The following is a 16,320-nucleotide window of genomic DNA, read 5'->3' as shown; positions in this document are numbered from 1 at the left end:
GTCCTATCTACCACTGACGTCAAATAACTATTAGTCAGTAAATCAACATATTATTCATGTTCATATACACATTTACACCTATAAGATATGAAACTTTTATTGTTATATAATTTTAAGATCACTTAGGAATAGATGCCACATATCTTTTTTTTTTTAAATAAATAAATAAAAATAAAATAAAATACTATACTGAAATATTGATCCTTTAATCCGATATTGCTATAGCATGAATATGTTTTACTATTTAACTATTGGACAGATATTGATATATTGTGGACTAATTTTTGAATATATTTTCATAGCAATATAGACTAAGAACATTTATGTTTTGTTTAATTCATAGAAAATGTATTAAGTACCTTATACCTAACTCGAAAATGTATTTAAGTCACTAAAATAATTATACTTAAGTCTACACCTTAGTCCGTATTAGGCTGTCTGAATAGTTAAAACTGAGAGTATTCAAAATTAATTTTTGCAATATCTGAGCTCTAAGTCACCTCACTTTCCTGTTGTAACTGATCATAATTATTATGAACTTATCAATCTATTAACGAATATTTACTCTCTAAATTCTAGGCATCTATTTATATGTTATTTTCACTGTTCCCAGCTATTACTCTAATAATCGGTCAATCTTCCGCCTCGCTAATCACAGAACTCTATATGATTATTTCTGTCCTTTAAACAGGGCATTAGTAGCTTGCAATAACCTCAATAATATAGATTTTTTCATAAAACGGAATATATTATCCGTGAAAGCCTTCTTTGGCTTTAATTTTTAAGTTTATCTAAACAATAATCGAATCTAATTTTGTATATTTTATTTTTTATGTTATTTTATTTGTACACTACCAATTAATTAAGTAATGTTTTGCTAGTTTACAATAAATCAATTATCGTTTTCCCCTAAATTGTGTGTTACACAGTATACTGTGTATATTTTGGGCGTCTGTTTTACAATAAATAAATAAATAAATAAAAATAATTTATATCAAAACGCAGTATACCATTGTTTATACTTGGCGTTTCACGTTTCTTTTATTTTATAAAACAATCCAAATTCCAATGGTAAATGTGTTAAATAACGCTTATCAGATTAATTTCTTCCTACGGGTGGCTATGGGGAGGGGGTTCGTTCAATTCCGAACAAAAGACAGATGGGCGAAATGTTGAAGAATTTTTTTAAATTATAGAAATATGTATAAGCAACTTTATTATTAATAAAAGTATAGTGGACTGCTCGTTAAATTTAGTTGTCTTATGCCTAACTACACAATTTACATGATATTAAATAATATTTAAATTTGAACATAATTATTATAAATAAGAATTAGAGATAAAATATGAATAAAACCAATTCGTAGTACATTTTTCAAAGTTAAATAGACAGATCTACTATTCCGTCAGCCTGTCAATTTTCTGTTCTATCAAAAGCTATGCTAACGAGAGAGAGAAAACTTTACGGGCTACTACTTCAAAGCATTTGATCGGTTGAAAAAGTAATTTTTTTTTTTTTTTGAGAGGGCGGTAAAAAAGACCTGTCTGGGAGAATTTTACATATCATGCCGACTAGGTCGTACTTAAAACTTCACATTTTTTTTTTTTTTGGAGGGGTAAAACGTGAAAGGTTTTATCGGTATTTAGTTTTTTCTGACAAGGACACCCGGCTTTGGTGCGGTAAGTAGGCGTCAAGGTAGAAATCACACGAAGCGTAGTGCCGGACAGTGTCCGACCGCCGACGTCCATCATAAGAGATACGCGTGTCCGCCGTTGTCGCCGCCGCGGTCAGTTATCTATGGTGTGTTCTTCAGCAGAAATAACCGGGGCGACGAAGCCACGTCCGGCTGGCAGTTGTGGTGCCGGTTGGAATCCGATGAACAGAAGGTCGGTGCTATTATTTAAATTATCGATTTGAGTCGGAGACTAGTGGTAAATTTTCCATTGGATGCAACGTGACATGGGGTAGCACTATAGGAGCCAGTAGGGCTCGGGTGGTGGTGTAATGGGACAAAGTGGAGCCTCTATTTTCGTCTTGTCTTAGGCCTAAATATAATACGCCCTACATAGGTCATATGGTATTATATGTAAGGTTTTTGAATACCCTCCGGAAATTAAAGAATTTTGTAGATATGTGTACTGCGTTGTTATGTTACGCTCCTGTGTTTTATTTATACGACTACTGTACGGCCGCCGCGATACCTGATTTACGTAATGGACTCGATTCGCAATTTATGTTACGTCGTAGCGTTTTTGACGGCGAAACCGGTCGAATTTTTTGCACTTCATTATTTGTTGTTATTCCATGTTACCATTATAATAATCACATTTCTATGTGTGTAATTTTACGAGCGTACACGCTAATAAATAATAATAAAAAAAATATATCTTTATATTTTATTAAATCGGCAATCGGCGCCCGTAGTACATCGCAGATACGGCGGGAGACGACTCGATTTCACTGCCGCCGCGGAATGTGGCGGGGACGAGAGCGGTAAAAGAGAAGCCAATAACAAAAATACACACTGTGTGAGTAGTGCGAATTTAGTTGTCAGTGCGCGTCTCTGCCTTACGCGTGAGGCCGTTATCACAACACGTTTGTCGCGCTTATCAAAAGGTCGTACACGTTACACCAACACCGGCTCCGCACGCCGTCCACCGGCAGTAGCGAACCGCTGGCAGCGCGACCGACGTGTCCAGTGCGCCGCGCCGTTGATCGCAGTAATCGACCGCGTCTCTTTATTTCTACATCCTGTTTCTGTGCTTTTTCTGTCAATTTTACGGATTTGTCGATACTGCGCGATACCAAACGTCACACAAACAATGCGAGTGCATCACTCGATCAGTCTGTTGGCGCCCGGCCGCTACGGTGCCATCTGCAGCGCGTCCGCGAACCCCCAAGAGAACTGCAATTGCGTCCACGACGACGCAGACCTCGCGCAGCTGACCGCCAAATCATGCATTTGCAGTAGCAGCCCCACGGTCGACCCCATAGTACAACCCCGTTCAAGGCGTAAACCTCGGCACAGGTCTGGATCGTGGCCGTAAGTTATAAAAATCAAAAAATTATCAAACGTTTTTCGTATAACTCTTCGGTTGAACGCGTCACCGGTTTCCGTAAAGGCATTGGGCAAATAACACTTAATTGCATACGCGGCTTTCACGGGGGTGACACTATGGACAGTTTCTCCTCGGAGAATCCTATCAAGTTTCTTCTAGAGTCCTAGTGACCTCAGGACCCGCAGAAATGTGACATGTCATATGTTTTAAGTTTACTAAGACAATTCAGTAGCATAAGCTCGTTGCAAGGGGGGTAATTGGAACCTTTAAACACTTATCATGCAATGTAAAAGTAAGAGAATATTTATAGAATACACTGTAGGTCCCAAAGAGGTATTTTTAAAAAATTATTTATTTTTTAATTAAAGACTTGGAAATCCATTTTTTTGGGACAGGGAGGTTAAATTTGCTGAAATGTATGCTCAGTTAACGTTTATGACTGACTATCTCTAATTAAATTTAGCTAATGAAAATATTCGAGTCATAAATAGTATAGTTATTGGTTAGCACATTATATTACTCTACCAAATTGTAATTATAATCGTAATTTATGTCTTCTCTGTCGTATTTAGTACTTGTCACTTGGGCCAATTTGATAATGAATATTTTGTTCATGTAGTTGTAACTTGCTTTCTGCTTCTCTAAGCTCCAACCACGCTGCTCTAAACACGCTTATAATTTGTCCAGACTTTTTCGGCATAATATGTATAAAATAGGGTGTTTTATAGCTCAAGCCTCAAATATGCGGTCTCCTCCAACATATGTAGGACTCGACTACGTTTTAATTTGCATCAATAGGAATTGTATACATTTAGTAAGATTAGCATGTGACTCTTCGTTAATATTAAAAAATTTACCATAATTTTAACAATGATTTTGCCCTAAGACAAGATGCAAAATGTGGGGCTTCTGACCTAACCTGAACCGTGGCCCGAAATCAGAATATTAAATTGGAGGACACAGGGCACAGACACACAAAAATATCTTGGAAATGAGAAATAACTATTGCATTCCTATCCTTTGATTCAACAACATCTATGTCCATGATATCTATGTGAAATATAGGTCAATATGTAGAATGACTCATCAATTATGAACCTTTATTATTTTCGTGTAAATTGGCTCAGGGTTAATGAATCACCCCATGCATAATTATTCTTGGTAGTTGGATTAACCCTTTCAGGTCAGCCGACGTATATATCCGTCAAGTAATAGTCGTGCCTACTGCCTACCAGCCGGCTAATGTATTTTTCCGTTTTCTTTATATTTATATTTTCCCGGCTGTCAGGTCCGCCCGCCATTAAACACCTACTGTACCGAAAGAAAATTATGAGATAACCCAACTTGTAAAGTGTATTATGATTTTTGGTATATTTATACCGAGTACCCTCTACTCGTTAACAATGGTCGGTTAACTTATACTACAAACTAGATCAATGAACTGAATAAAATTGCAAATGACCAAATAATATAATAATACACTGTACTTTTATCAGTAGGTGTATTATTTGAGTCACTTAGGTTTGCTTAGACTGTTAACGATAATCAATTATATGTTTTTTACCGGTCAACAGAATGATTTTGACGTTAATATCATTATCGAGTGATACAATCAGTGTTATAAATATTATATTTTACTTGGTACATTCACACAATTTTTGTTTTCTAATAACTACTAGACTACCAGATAGTTGCTTATACCTTGTTACCCGGTCATTTATCATGTTAAAATAAACCTAGTGTCTACTGTCAAGTTAGTAGTTATGAATTAATACTGTTTGTCCTTTAAAATAAAGTGTATCAACTAAAATATGTCTACGTTTTTTATGTAAATTAAAAACGTGTGCACTTGCTGATCGTTTGATTTACAATTCAAATGTTTTGATTCGTGTATACTGTATATAGTCAATATGATAGAGCATCAAAACTGATATTATACTGTTATAGTTTAGTGTTAAGGTATATGTTTAAAAAAACGTTTGGTTGTATGCTAACAATTGAATACCTTCTGTGCTTTAGACTGTAGTATTTAATTATATAATACAATAATTATTATACTATATATAATATATATATTATGTGTATACCATATTATAAAAGCATATAGGGGTCACTATATACGACATAAAAAATAAAAAATAATAATTACCTACATACCAACTTGTTAATGATTGCGTAATACTGTTAAACCCGTTGTGTTATTGTAACAGATTGAAAATTCTGCCATCGGTAACCGTTACGAAAAAAATGTTCTCCGACTTTGAGGCTCTATAGTATGTTGTCTGCCCGTTTAATAAAATTGGTAACTCACTTGGACTAAACATAGACATAGATATTGTTTATTTTTCAAGCAACTATAACAGAACATCTGTATGTGTTTTAACATTAATCAGCTCAGTGACATTAACTGTATTAGACGAAAAACTATAATATGATTAGTATTAACAAATTTAGATCTTCGATTATGATTTTACAATAATGGTTTTAGTTTTCTGCGGCTTGATATTTGACAAAATGTCTACATTTTTTACCCTCGACGAGAAACCAGATGTGATCTGGTAATGTTTTATTAATGAATTATAATGGTAATGAATTATTAATTATGACGTGCACATCATACCAACGACAAATAAATACATAATACGTCACAACTCACAACATACCTAATATATTATCAATTTTTCGTTCATCGCTGAACAGTTTTTTCTGAATTCTCCTTGATCTGCTTGTGTGCGTGTGCAAATATATTTCAATTTCTTGCGCTTAAGTGGTAACGCAATAACACTTTCTACAACGTGTACTTCAGCCACTGTAATTCGAGGTCATTAATAGTAATGATAATAATACTAATAATAATAATAAAGAATCGAGTTTTTGCGGTGGCATTTGCTTTTTCGCCCGGACGACTCTCGTGTAAGTCCTGTAACAGCTTCCCGAGGTTATGTGTATAATATTAGTTTAATTATTGTTATTTCATTTCCCAAGACCCCGACGGCTAATGCACTGCGCGCGCATTGCAGACAACTCAGTTCGTCACGTTGCATAAACGCATGTTCATTTTACATTTGTACATTACAATAAAATCGACCAATTTGCTTTCATTACAATACCTGCCGTGTGTCTGTTTGTAAATAATCGGTTGTACCCAGTACCTAGTTTGTAGTTATTCCAAAAGGATGACAAATAATCAGGGTAGTGTACACACGCGTATTACACATACCAATTGTTTTCCTTTAAAAAATATGAAATATTAAATAAGTGATTGTGAGTCAATGGCCTATATAGTTTGCACCGGGTGGTACCCGTGGGATGTGCTCTCCCTGTAATAATTTTACCTGTACAAATTCGGTATATCTTGTCTATAATCAATATACTCTTTATACAATACGTAAATTATTTTTGTCCCGGTGGCTTTATTTGATTTGCTAGTTGAGATACAACTGATATTTCAATTTCGATTTGTAAATAATAAAATCCATTTATCCGCGAGGCTAAATTATCAAGTTCGCTAGTTAGTTAAAGCTAAAAACTCACTTTTTCGTTTATTTTTCAAACTAATTTCTAAATATGAATAAAATGATATATTCATCAAAATCGGTTTACCGAAATAAGTATTTATAAATAAATATAAGCAAGAGACAGATATTGTATATGATCATTAACAGATAATATTATCTAAAACAGGAAATCTATACATAATTTTATCGTTAAAGCGTATTTAACTCAGAAATTACGCACACACTTATGCGCGATGACTAAAAAGAAAATACATTAACTATTAAACTAGTAGCTGTATGCTTGACAATTGGTAACCTTGTGAAACTGACTTAAAAAATTACCATCGATACTGATCGATATCTATTGAATTAATCGCGATAAACAATGTAGCTTAAATCTATTGCACTAATACCGGAAATATTATTGTCATATAATGTTTGAGTTTGTTTAAATCAATATCTTTCGACCTCGTCTTATATTATAATTTTTAACAAATATTATTATTTCATTGTTTTTGTTTATCTTAAAGACTTAAACAATGTTAGCAGTTGGCGATGGTGGGTTAATATGAATGGAAAACGTCGGAAATTAATTTAATATAATCTTAATTTGGATATTAGATTATTTTTATACTAAACAAATAATAATATACAGTATTTATAGTAATGTATATTTAAAAATACTGACCAGTCGTAAAACTAGCGTGTTTTTTAAAATTAATTTACTCCTCTTCTTTTTTATAATATTATACATTTAACCGTTCAATGGCAAGGTCAAACATGTTATCATAAAAGCCATTCGATGCATTAGGTAACGCCAAATATATTTTGTTTTAATTTTTTATTAAAACATTTCGGACCAGAAAGATCCTGCAAAAACTGTTCAACATTTTGAGCACAAAATATAATTTATACAAATATTACCTTATGGAATTTATAATGCAAATTTCAAAGTTATTTAGAATTGGAACGGAAATGAATAATATTATTTGATCGACAGCTGTAGTAGTACTTACTACTTAATATATTATAATGAGTACGAATTATGATGATAATATAATGGGAAACATATTATATAGTATCGCATCGACGAGGTCAAAATATCCGGTAAATATCATATTTAATGTTTAGGGGTAAATACTTATCTGTTTTTTTTTTTATCGATCTGAGGTTATAGCTTCGTGTTCCTAATATTGTGTCTATATAAAATTAATTTAATATTTAATAACCAAAAAACCAATAAAACTCGGCGGATGTCAAGGCTAAAACAATTTTAGCTGTTTTTTTATTTTTTTAATAGCCTTTATTAGATTTTTTGGTAACATTAAGAGGACGCCACACCGCCCATTTTTAAGGAGTAAATATATAGGTAATTTTTTACAAAATCTTAAAGGTAAAACTGTGATGTGTAACTATGAGTTCAGTAGTTGGGACTCTTTTGTAGTAGTTAAATTATTTTACGGACTATTCTGTTGAGTTGAGTTTTACGCGGATTAATTTTTCTCAGGCTTCATACATAGTTAAGGAAAGAAATTCATACATATTATTTATGACAAAATTATCTGTGTTCCATCATCCGTATTTTTTCGATATGCCTAATACAACCAACGCTATATCATTTTTTAAATGTCAAAAAAGTCCTTTCTTAATTAATTAATTATTCATTAACTGGTTGAAATATTAAAAAAAAAGGGCGATGGTAGAACACAGACAATGTTGTTGTCTATATTATGTGAAAATTTGGTTTCTTAGTTTTGATTACAGCCTTTGTAAAATTAATCCGCGCAAGGCGGGTTTTTTGAAGAAAATAACGGGTGTGTGGCGCCCACTTAATATACATAATATATAAAATACTCAACAATATCAAAACGATAGAATTCAGATTTTTCATCGCGTACATTTACATTATGTTTATTGTATTCTATCAGGATATAGTTCATTTCTGCGGCCTTAAATAGAACAAATGTTGTGTAATTTATTCTATTACGTGGTTGTGTAACTGGAAAATTGTCATAGTGGAAAACCGCAAGTTATTGTAGTTATACATTAATGATTATTCAAACGCGACGTAGCAATGCGTTAGTATATAAACCAGGAACGCAATACAGCGGTCATGCAAAATGGTCAATTGTAGATTATACAAAATTCTATCTTTCCCTTGAAGGAAACGCATTGGATTATGAACATGCCTTATGATCAGCTAATTCTCCTATCATTAATCTCTTATAATTTGTTTATTATGAGGTATCAATTACAACAGACATAGCTATAGATGACTTTATCAAATGTTACACAAAAAGGGTCTTACGAATTTCGGATACATCCCCAGCCAAACGGTCCAGCGCCAAAAGCCCCGTAAGCTAAATTCACCATGTCATTTTATACGATGAGATCTCGAGAGTACCTATGAAAGTGACTCGCTGGTATTTCATTTCGGAAATACTCGCAATCATCGTTTGTGTGAATAAGTACTGAGTTTGCAAGAAAAGTGTTTCGTAAATTAATGTTATGAAGTGATCAGTTATTAATTTCTCGACAACGGAATATTACGCGAATCTATTTACTATTCAAAACGAAAAGACTTGAACGCGCAAAGCATTGTCAACTCATCACCCGCAACATTACCTTTTTTTAATTTTCAAACTATAATTCGGACCGGCCTAAAATGCTAATGATTCGACATTCCAGCTCGACAATAAGCAAAAACCAGTATAAATGACTAATGCCATTAGCCTCAAATGGTTTTTCGGTTTATTTTTTACCCTGATCACAAGACATACACCATTTGTTTAGGTTATCCTATTCAGTTGAAATCGAATGAATCACATTGTTTCAATAATCCTGTACCCCATACCTAGCACCTCAGTGTATAGAATACGTGCACAAAACCACACTGGACTAATCTCGATCGTCTGGACTCTGGAGTCAATAGCTCGTGTGTACAAGCATTATAATAACCCGATTGCGTCATTCATGAGGATTCGCTTGGGTGACACGCGAGGTCGTTAAAACCCGTCGTGCCTATAACGTACGTGAATTGTAATATAGTAGCTACTCAGCGTATACCATTACCACCTACATGCACACGCAATACAAGTACATCTGATTCGAGAACGCCATGTGTCCCAAACAAACCAGCTGTTTAGATCGCTTTATTTATACACTTGATATGCCAATACTTAGAACATCCGTACTGTGGAAGCGTAAAAATAGAGATTCATTTAATTGCGCGTGTGATCCTCAGTCTTGTGGTTCGCGTTTGGTAATCGCACGTCTGTCTGTTATCAAATATTAAATTAAGCTGCTGAAAATGCACTGCCTGCTAATGATAAGATATTAGCCAAAGCGAAATAATTGGTCATTTTAAGTTTTAAAAAAAAATTTAAGGGCAAGCATTTTTAAATTGATCATTTTAACATACCTGTTTTATATTATATACATATCATTATTATTGTTTGGATTTACATGAATTCAGTAATTTTAAAATGAAAAATTGTCCACTATTATTGTTACCTCGTGCCAGGCCAAGGTATATTGCGTCATAGATTACGTTTACTACTGATAGAACAACTTGTATGACTGCCGTTTGTGTGCATAAAAATTCATCAATATATATTATTATTTTGGTACCTACATACAGGTACTAACGAAGCTGGTTGTGCTACTGTCAGGGGAAGTATACCACTAAAAGTACCCACCGAGGTAATTTTTAATGAGGTCTACACCACTACATCTGGCAATTGCGTTTTTTTTTTTTACTTCCAAATTAAAAAATAATATTATGTAAAATTCGATCTACAGACTTTTTAAAAACTAAGGAAAATGTCTTGCTACCTTGACATTGTGCGGTTGCAGCAGCCGTCGAGTTACCGACCTTGGATCACATATTGCGTGATCATTTGAATATTATGACGTGTAACAGATAGTGTCCCACCTATGATTATAAATCTTGGACAAGGAGGGAGGGCAACTGGCATGGTCATGACCGAAGACGGCCGCGAAAGCAAGCGTTTATACATTTTTTTACGATTGACATTGTTAATATCGTGCCATTAATTAAAAAAAACTATCATGTCATTTGTTAGCTGATGGATTTCTATTTTCTCTCTCTTGAAATATGCGTGTACTTTGTAACCACACTACGCTAATCCGCGCATCAAATACTAACACAATTGAAATAAGATTAATAATTGTAAAATATTAAATTCCATTTTGTTATAAAATCAAAAATTCCTCCATAGATTATTAGTTTATTAATAATTTCCGTCAAATTTTAACCACACATTCATACATTCTGTTGAATTGCTTAATGTTACATTGCATATAGAACCTAACAATAATAAATTCAATAACATGATTTCATCCGATTTCATAATCACTAGTAGGGGGAATAACGTCTCAAATAAAATAATGGAAAAACTCTTTATGTATTGTAATTGGTTAATTGAGCCGTCGAGAGCAAACATGGGGCAAGTATACTTTTTTACTAGAACGTAAAAGTTCTCCTGATATCTAACGAAAAACAAGCAAAGTTGGACTCATCATCACTTTCGCAGGCAATAGATGGAAGGTATAATTATCGCCTGGTTATGTTACTTTAAATTGTATAAACGTGACTTACTCCACTTTTGCTCTCGACGGCTCAATTATTGGCAACAATTTAAGTTTGATGGAACTTTGGCAAACGCATCTTTATCATTAGGCAAATAAAGTATAATTTAATTGAAATATGTTTTTACATCACATAACCAAACAGATTTTAAAATTAAATTTAAAATTTAGGATTAGGCATACGATTATAGCTATAATAAATTATCAAATGCGTATTATATTATAATTATGATAAAAATAATTACTATAGTACATACCTACTCATACAAAGAGCAAAAAAATATGCACGGGTTTCAAGAAATTGGCTCATAACACACACATTATTAAACATATTAATCATGATTTTTGTTTTGTTATTATATGTACATCATACATGATCTATATGATATGTATATGAATTATTATCCAAAACATGACCTTTGACTTTTATTATCTACATCCATAAGGATAAAATTATTAATTAATTTATAAAATACCTATAATATCGGTCGATTAAATGTTATTATTTATCAGTTATTACCAATCTAATGATGCACCGCTATACAGGAGGAAGTGCATAACACATTTGAATAAACTATTTATTTTAAAAAATTAACGACAATCGGCTTTTGTTTTAGGAGTAAAAACAAGTATGTATATATAACTGAACAGTATATATACATATATATATGAAAATATTTATTTGGATTTATTAGCTTAACAGAATAGTAAAATCTAGTAATCAAATATCTTTGCATATTCTATACACATTGCATGTAGTTTTATTAATCATTTTTTTTTATTTAGTTAAATAACATGATAATATGAATTATTAATAACTATTAATTACTATGTATAATACTATCTAAAATATTGTTATTTACTGAATTAGTTTTATAAAATGCCTTTAGAACTGGTGTAAATAGATTAATTACTAGTATATAATAGAATGGCTTAACATCAATGGGTACCATGGAATATCTTTAATCTTGATGTTAGCTCTAGTGTATTTTATTGACATTCTCGACCCTTTTAACCCAAATACTTTGTTTAGATGGTGCTTACGCGACCTTCCTATTATTATGACCGTTTTATCGTTTGAACTGATATCGTTAACGCATAATACCTATCATTTATTAGCATTTTTGACAAAATAGTTTAAATTTGTTCATAAATAGTTTGGGACATTTATAGGAATATTACAAGTAGTTACAATAATTGATTATTGGAATAAACCACTAATTATTATTACGCGAATAATGTAAGGTAGATTATTACTCTAGTCTCTAGGTTATAATCTATTATTGAAATAAACATATTTTCCGAATTATGTTGTTTAGAAACTATTAATAGAATAAAATATATTTGTACTTTAGCTAATGCGTTATTCGAATTGTTTTGTTAAACTCTGAATAGCAGTCAGGTTCGAAATTAAGGGGACGGGAGGTAAACATTTTGATAGTCTTTATCAATAGTCGATAGTCTTTTATGTAATCTATCTTATTAGTCATTATCTAACTTGTGTACAAAAAGTTTTTAATGTGTTTTAATTTTATTTTATAAACTGTTATAGTTTAATTTTTAAACCATCCACTTTTTACATATAAATAAAATAAATATATATTTTTTTGGCATGGTTTGCCATGTACGAAGTAGGAGCGAACGGTGCTTAGAAAAATAAATAATTGTTAACTGATTTTTCTACGAATTCTTTGAATAAGATATAGTCAGATAGTAAGATAAATGGCTCATCCAATCTGTTCCTCGTTATTTTCAACCATAGTTTTCGGTTTTTTCCCATTGCCATAGGTCCATAATATACGAGACACGTAGCTATCAACTATCAAGCCTAATCAATAATTAGGTCAACCTATAGCTACAGCCTACAGGTCACTTAACTATGAGCCTCCGTGTCCTGTATACATAATACATACCTCGTTGTCAAAATAAAATAATGTTGAAATTACATAAAAAATAAAACTAACTAAGGTTATAACAACTAATTCGAATTGCGTGCATAGGTGCGAATACAAAAATAAATAATGTGGAAAAAAAATTTGGCATTCTCATTAGGAGGTGTTGACGTGTGCGTGTCTATGTTGGTGGTGGGGGGGAAAGGTCTAGATTGGTTTAACCAGCGCATACGTCTACATATATAGTATATAGCCATCGACCTGCCACCACCACACGGCACGCGGTAAAGCAATCGTTTGTCGTCGAGGGTCGCCCATTCAACGACCAACGACGATAACATTCTTATCAATAGGAAAAACTGCCTACTGCTATCGCTGCGGTCGGTGTAGACTGATAGACAGAAAAATTCCTATCACCCGGGGCGATCGACCGGACGGACGTACTTAATCCGTTGGCGTACGCCATTGGCTCGTTAGCTGTTGTCACTTGTCTTTAGTCGATCGCCAATAATGTACGAAACCGCCGATCATTAAAAAACATGAACGAAAACGATGAATTGGACGACATCGAGTTGTAAGATTCGCGATTATTCATTACAGCATACCAACCTACCTAATACACATTATGTGTTCAACAATATTTCTGTGTACACTTTCTAAAACTCTCGTAAAGTCTTACAATATTATTACATTCGATAAACAATTGACAGTAAGTTTTTTACTAGCTAGTTTTATATTGTTTCAGGAGGACTCGGTCACTTAACGCTCCTAGTCCCGTACAGCAGTTCGGACCATGTGGGCGCATCATGAAAAACTCAGCAATGGTCATGTGAGTCGTATCATTAAACAGTAACATCTCCGGAACGGTAATTAAAAATTATTTTTTCTTCTCCCAGGACAATTCAAGACCCGGCTAGCCAAAGATTAACGTGGTACAGGAATCCGTTGACCGTTTTAGTGATAAAAAAAGTCAGAGACATGTCAGTTTTACCTCCATTTATACAACTCGTTAGATGGTTGATTCATGTAAAACAAAACTAAAATATTTACTTAACCTTGTCTTCTAACTATAACACGTCAAATAAATTGCAGGAAAAGAGTATGATTGTATTTGTCGAACAATCTGTGATGGAAGACACTATGCTTACCAGTAACTCGGGTTTCATGGAAGTCCGAGAGAAACTAAAGTCATTCCAGGATGGCAAAGACGATCTTACAGATAAAATAGATTTTATAATTTGTTTAGGTGGAGACGGTACATTACTTTATGCTAGTCTTCTATTCCAAGTATGTACTGACTATTTCCAATAATTTGTCGCGGTGATACTATTTATTTTGTTATTTTCATCTTAGCAATCTGTACCTCCTGTTATGGCGTTCCACTTGGGTTCCCTAGGTTTTTTGACGCCATTCAAGTTTGACAATTTCCAACAACAAGTAACTAACGTCCTTGAAGGACATGCAGCTTTAACTCTTCGCAGTAGACTTAGATGTATAATAGTTCGGAAGAATGAGGATACTGAGAAACCTCCTCCAAATTTATTGGTGCTAAATGAAGTTGTTATTGATCGAGGACCATCGCCGTACCTTTCTAATATAGATTTGTTTTTGGATGGAAAATATATAACGTCTGTGCAAGGAGATGGTAAATGTTTTTTGTCGTTCTTATTTTAAATGATTTATTATCAGAAACTAATATCATCCTATTACTGTGTTGTTGAGTAAAAAAGTGTTGTTAAATTAATGGAATTTTTTCTATTATTAATTTTATTAAAGCTTCAATGGCAATGATTTTCTTCATAAATAGTATTAAAATATATATTATTATGCAATATATATCATAACTAAATTTAATTAATTTTTTTGAAACTGTGTGTAGCTCTAACAGTCATCAGTAGATTATTATTTAAATCATATAAATCAAATTTAAGGTCTTACATTTTTTTTTTATAAATACTTATTTTATTACTTTATTTTCATACTTTAACTAAGAATCGAGTTTTTTTAAATAGTGTTAAATATATATGTATATGTAAATATTGCATTTTCGAGAGTATTTATAACGTAATATTCACTAATTAAGGATTTACTGATGATTACCATGGCTAAAAAAGTAAATATTACGTGCACTCTAGATTAAGTGAATAAGAGAGAGCAGTGATCAATTCAGATTACCGCCTTCCCATTTTTAACCTGCGTAAAAAATTGTCTTAGTCTTTCTTAAGAACAGAGTGTACTAATTTTTAACGATTTTACTTGTTACCTCATACGTGTTGATAATAGTGTCTTAATTATTAGGTCTTATCGTGTCAACACCAACTGGAAGCACTGCCTATGCTGTAGCGGCTGGAGCGTCAATGATCCATCCCAGTGTTCCAGCTATCATGGTGACTCCCATATGTCCTCACTCACTATCATTCAGGCCTATTGTAGTGCCAGCCGGTGTTGAATTAAAAGTAAATTTGAATGAATAAACATTTTTATCAGTTTATCTTTTACATGACAATAATAGGATTAAAAAAAAGAAATGTGTGCTATTGTAAATCAGCAGAGTTAGGTAATTTTTTTCTTATTCATATAGATAATGGTATCTCCAGATAGCCGCAATACGGCCTGGGTGTCATTTGATGGTCGTAATCGGCAAGAAATTTTCCACGGTGATAGGTAATAGGAATGTTACAGAAGTGATTGTCATTAAACTATAATTATTGTACTCTAGTAATTGAAGATTTAAAAAAGAATATATATATATTTTTAAATACTTAATTAACGCCTGAGTTGTGAATAGTACACATGGTTACTCGAAGTCTTATTTTCTAAACAATTTCTTGTGTCAACTTGACGCCTCTGCTGATTAAAAAAGATTGTGATGAATAATATAAATTATGACTATTTTTAATTGAGTTTAGTTGCAATTGAAATGGTAAGACTGAATGCTTGTTACAGATTATGTTGAGCCCCGACGCCCGTTCAACTGCTTGGGTTTCATTCGATGGTAGAAACCAACAGGAGTTATGTGCGGATGATAGGTCGGTCACCAAAATTTGTTGAATAATATTTGGTAGCTGGTGATGGAATATTAACAGTAGATTTAAATTGAACCAATCATTTTAACATATATTTAATGCACAATTAATATTGCCTTCAACTGTATAAACTAATTTTAAAAATGGTCACTTGTAGGACTTTTAATAACCATGTGTACTAATTTTTTATTTTTTTCTCACATTTTATATGCATTATCTTTTAGTCTATATATA

General features: G+C 32.7%; 1 protein-coding gene across 9 annotated transcripts in view; it reads left to right on the top strand.

Annotated features, from left to right (window-relative positions):
* The window catches only part of LOC126835826 (NAD kinase-like), a 37,351-nt gene that overhangs the window by 19,203 nt on the left and 1,828 nt on the right, over positions 1-16,320 (top strand). For 3 of the 9 annotated variants that reach the window (XM_050568660.1, XM_050568661.1, XM_050568663.1), the window contains exons 2-7: positions 13,806-13,889; positions 13,957-14,086; positions 14,153-14,347; positions 14,414-14,705; positions 15,359-15,516; positions 16,007-16,089. In XM_050568660.1, the coding sequence (XP_050424617.1) occupies positions 13,806-13,889; positions 13,957-14,086; positions 14,153-14,347; positions 14,414-14,705; positions 15,359-15,516; positions 16,007-16,089 (942 nt within the window). Of the gene's footprint in view, positions 1-1,746; positions 1,888-2,606; positions 3,045-13,391; positions 13,635-13,805; positions 13,890-13,956; positions 14,087-14,152; positions 14,348-14,413; positions 14,706-15,358; positions 15,517-15,641; positions 15,725-16,006; positions 16,090-16,320 lie in introns of those variants that run through there. The other 6 variants (XM_050568662.1, XM_050568658.1, XM_050568657.1 and 3 more) reach the window with 6 other exon arrangements.

This window comes from Adelges cooleyi, unplaced genomic scaffold (genome assembly GCF_023614345.1).
Source record: "Adelges cooleyi isolate 19-005CV unplaced genomic scaffold, UGA_ACOO_1.1 ACOO_flye_CR_arks_rails_tigmint_CR_PRNA_23, whole genome shotgun sequence".
NCBI lineage: Eukaryota > Metazoa > Arthropoda > Insecta > Hemiptera > Adelgidae > Adelges > Adelges cooleyi.
Note: the sequence above shows the minus strand (reverse complement) of the source record. Positions and strands in the feature narration are given on the sequence as shown.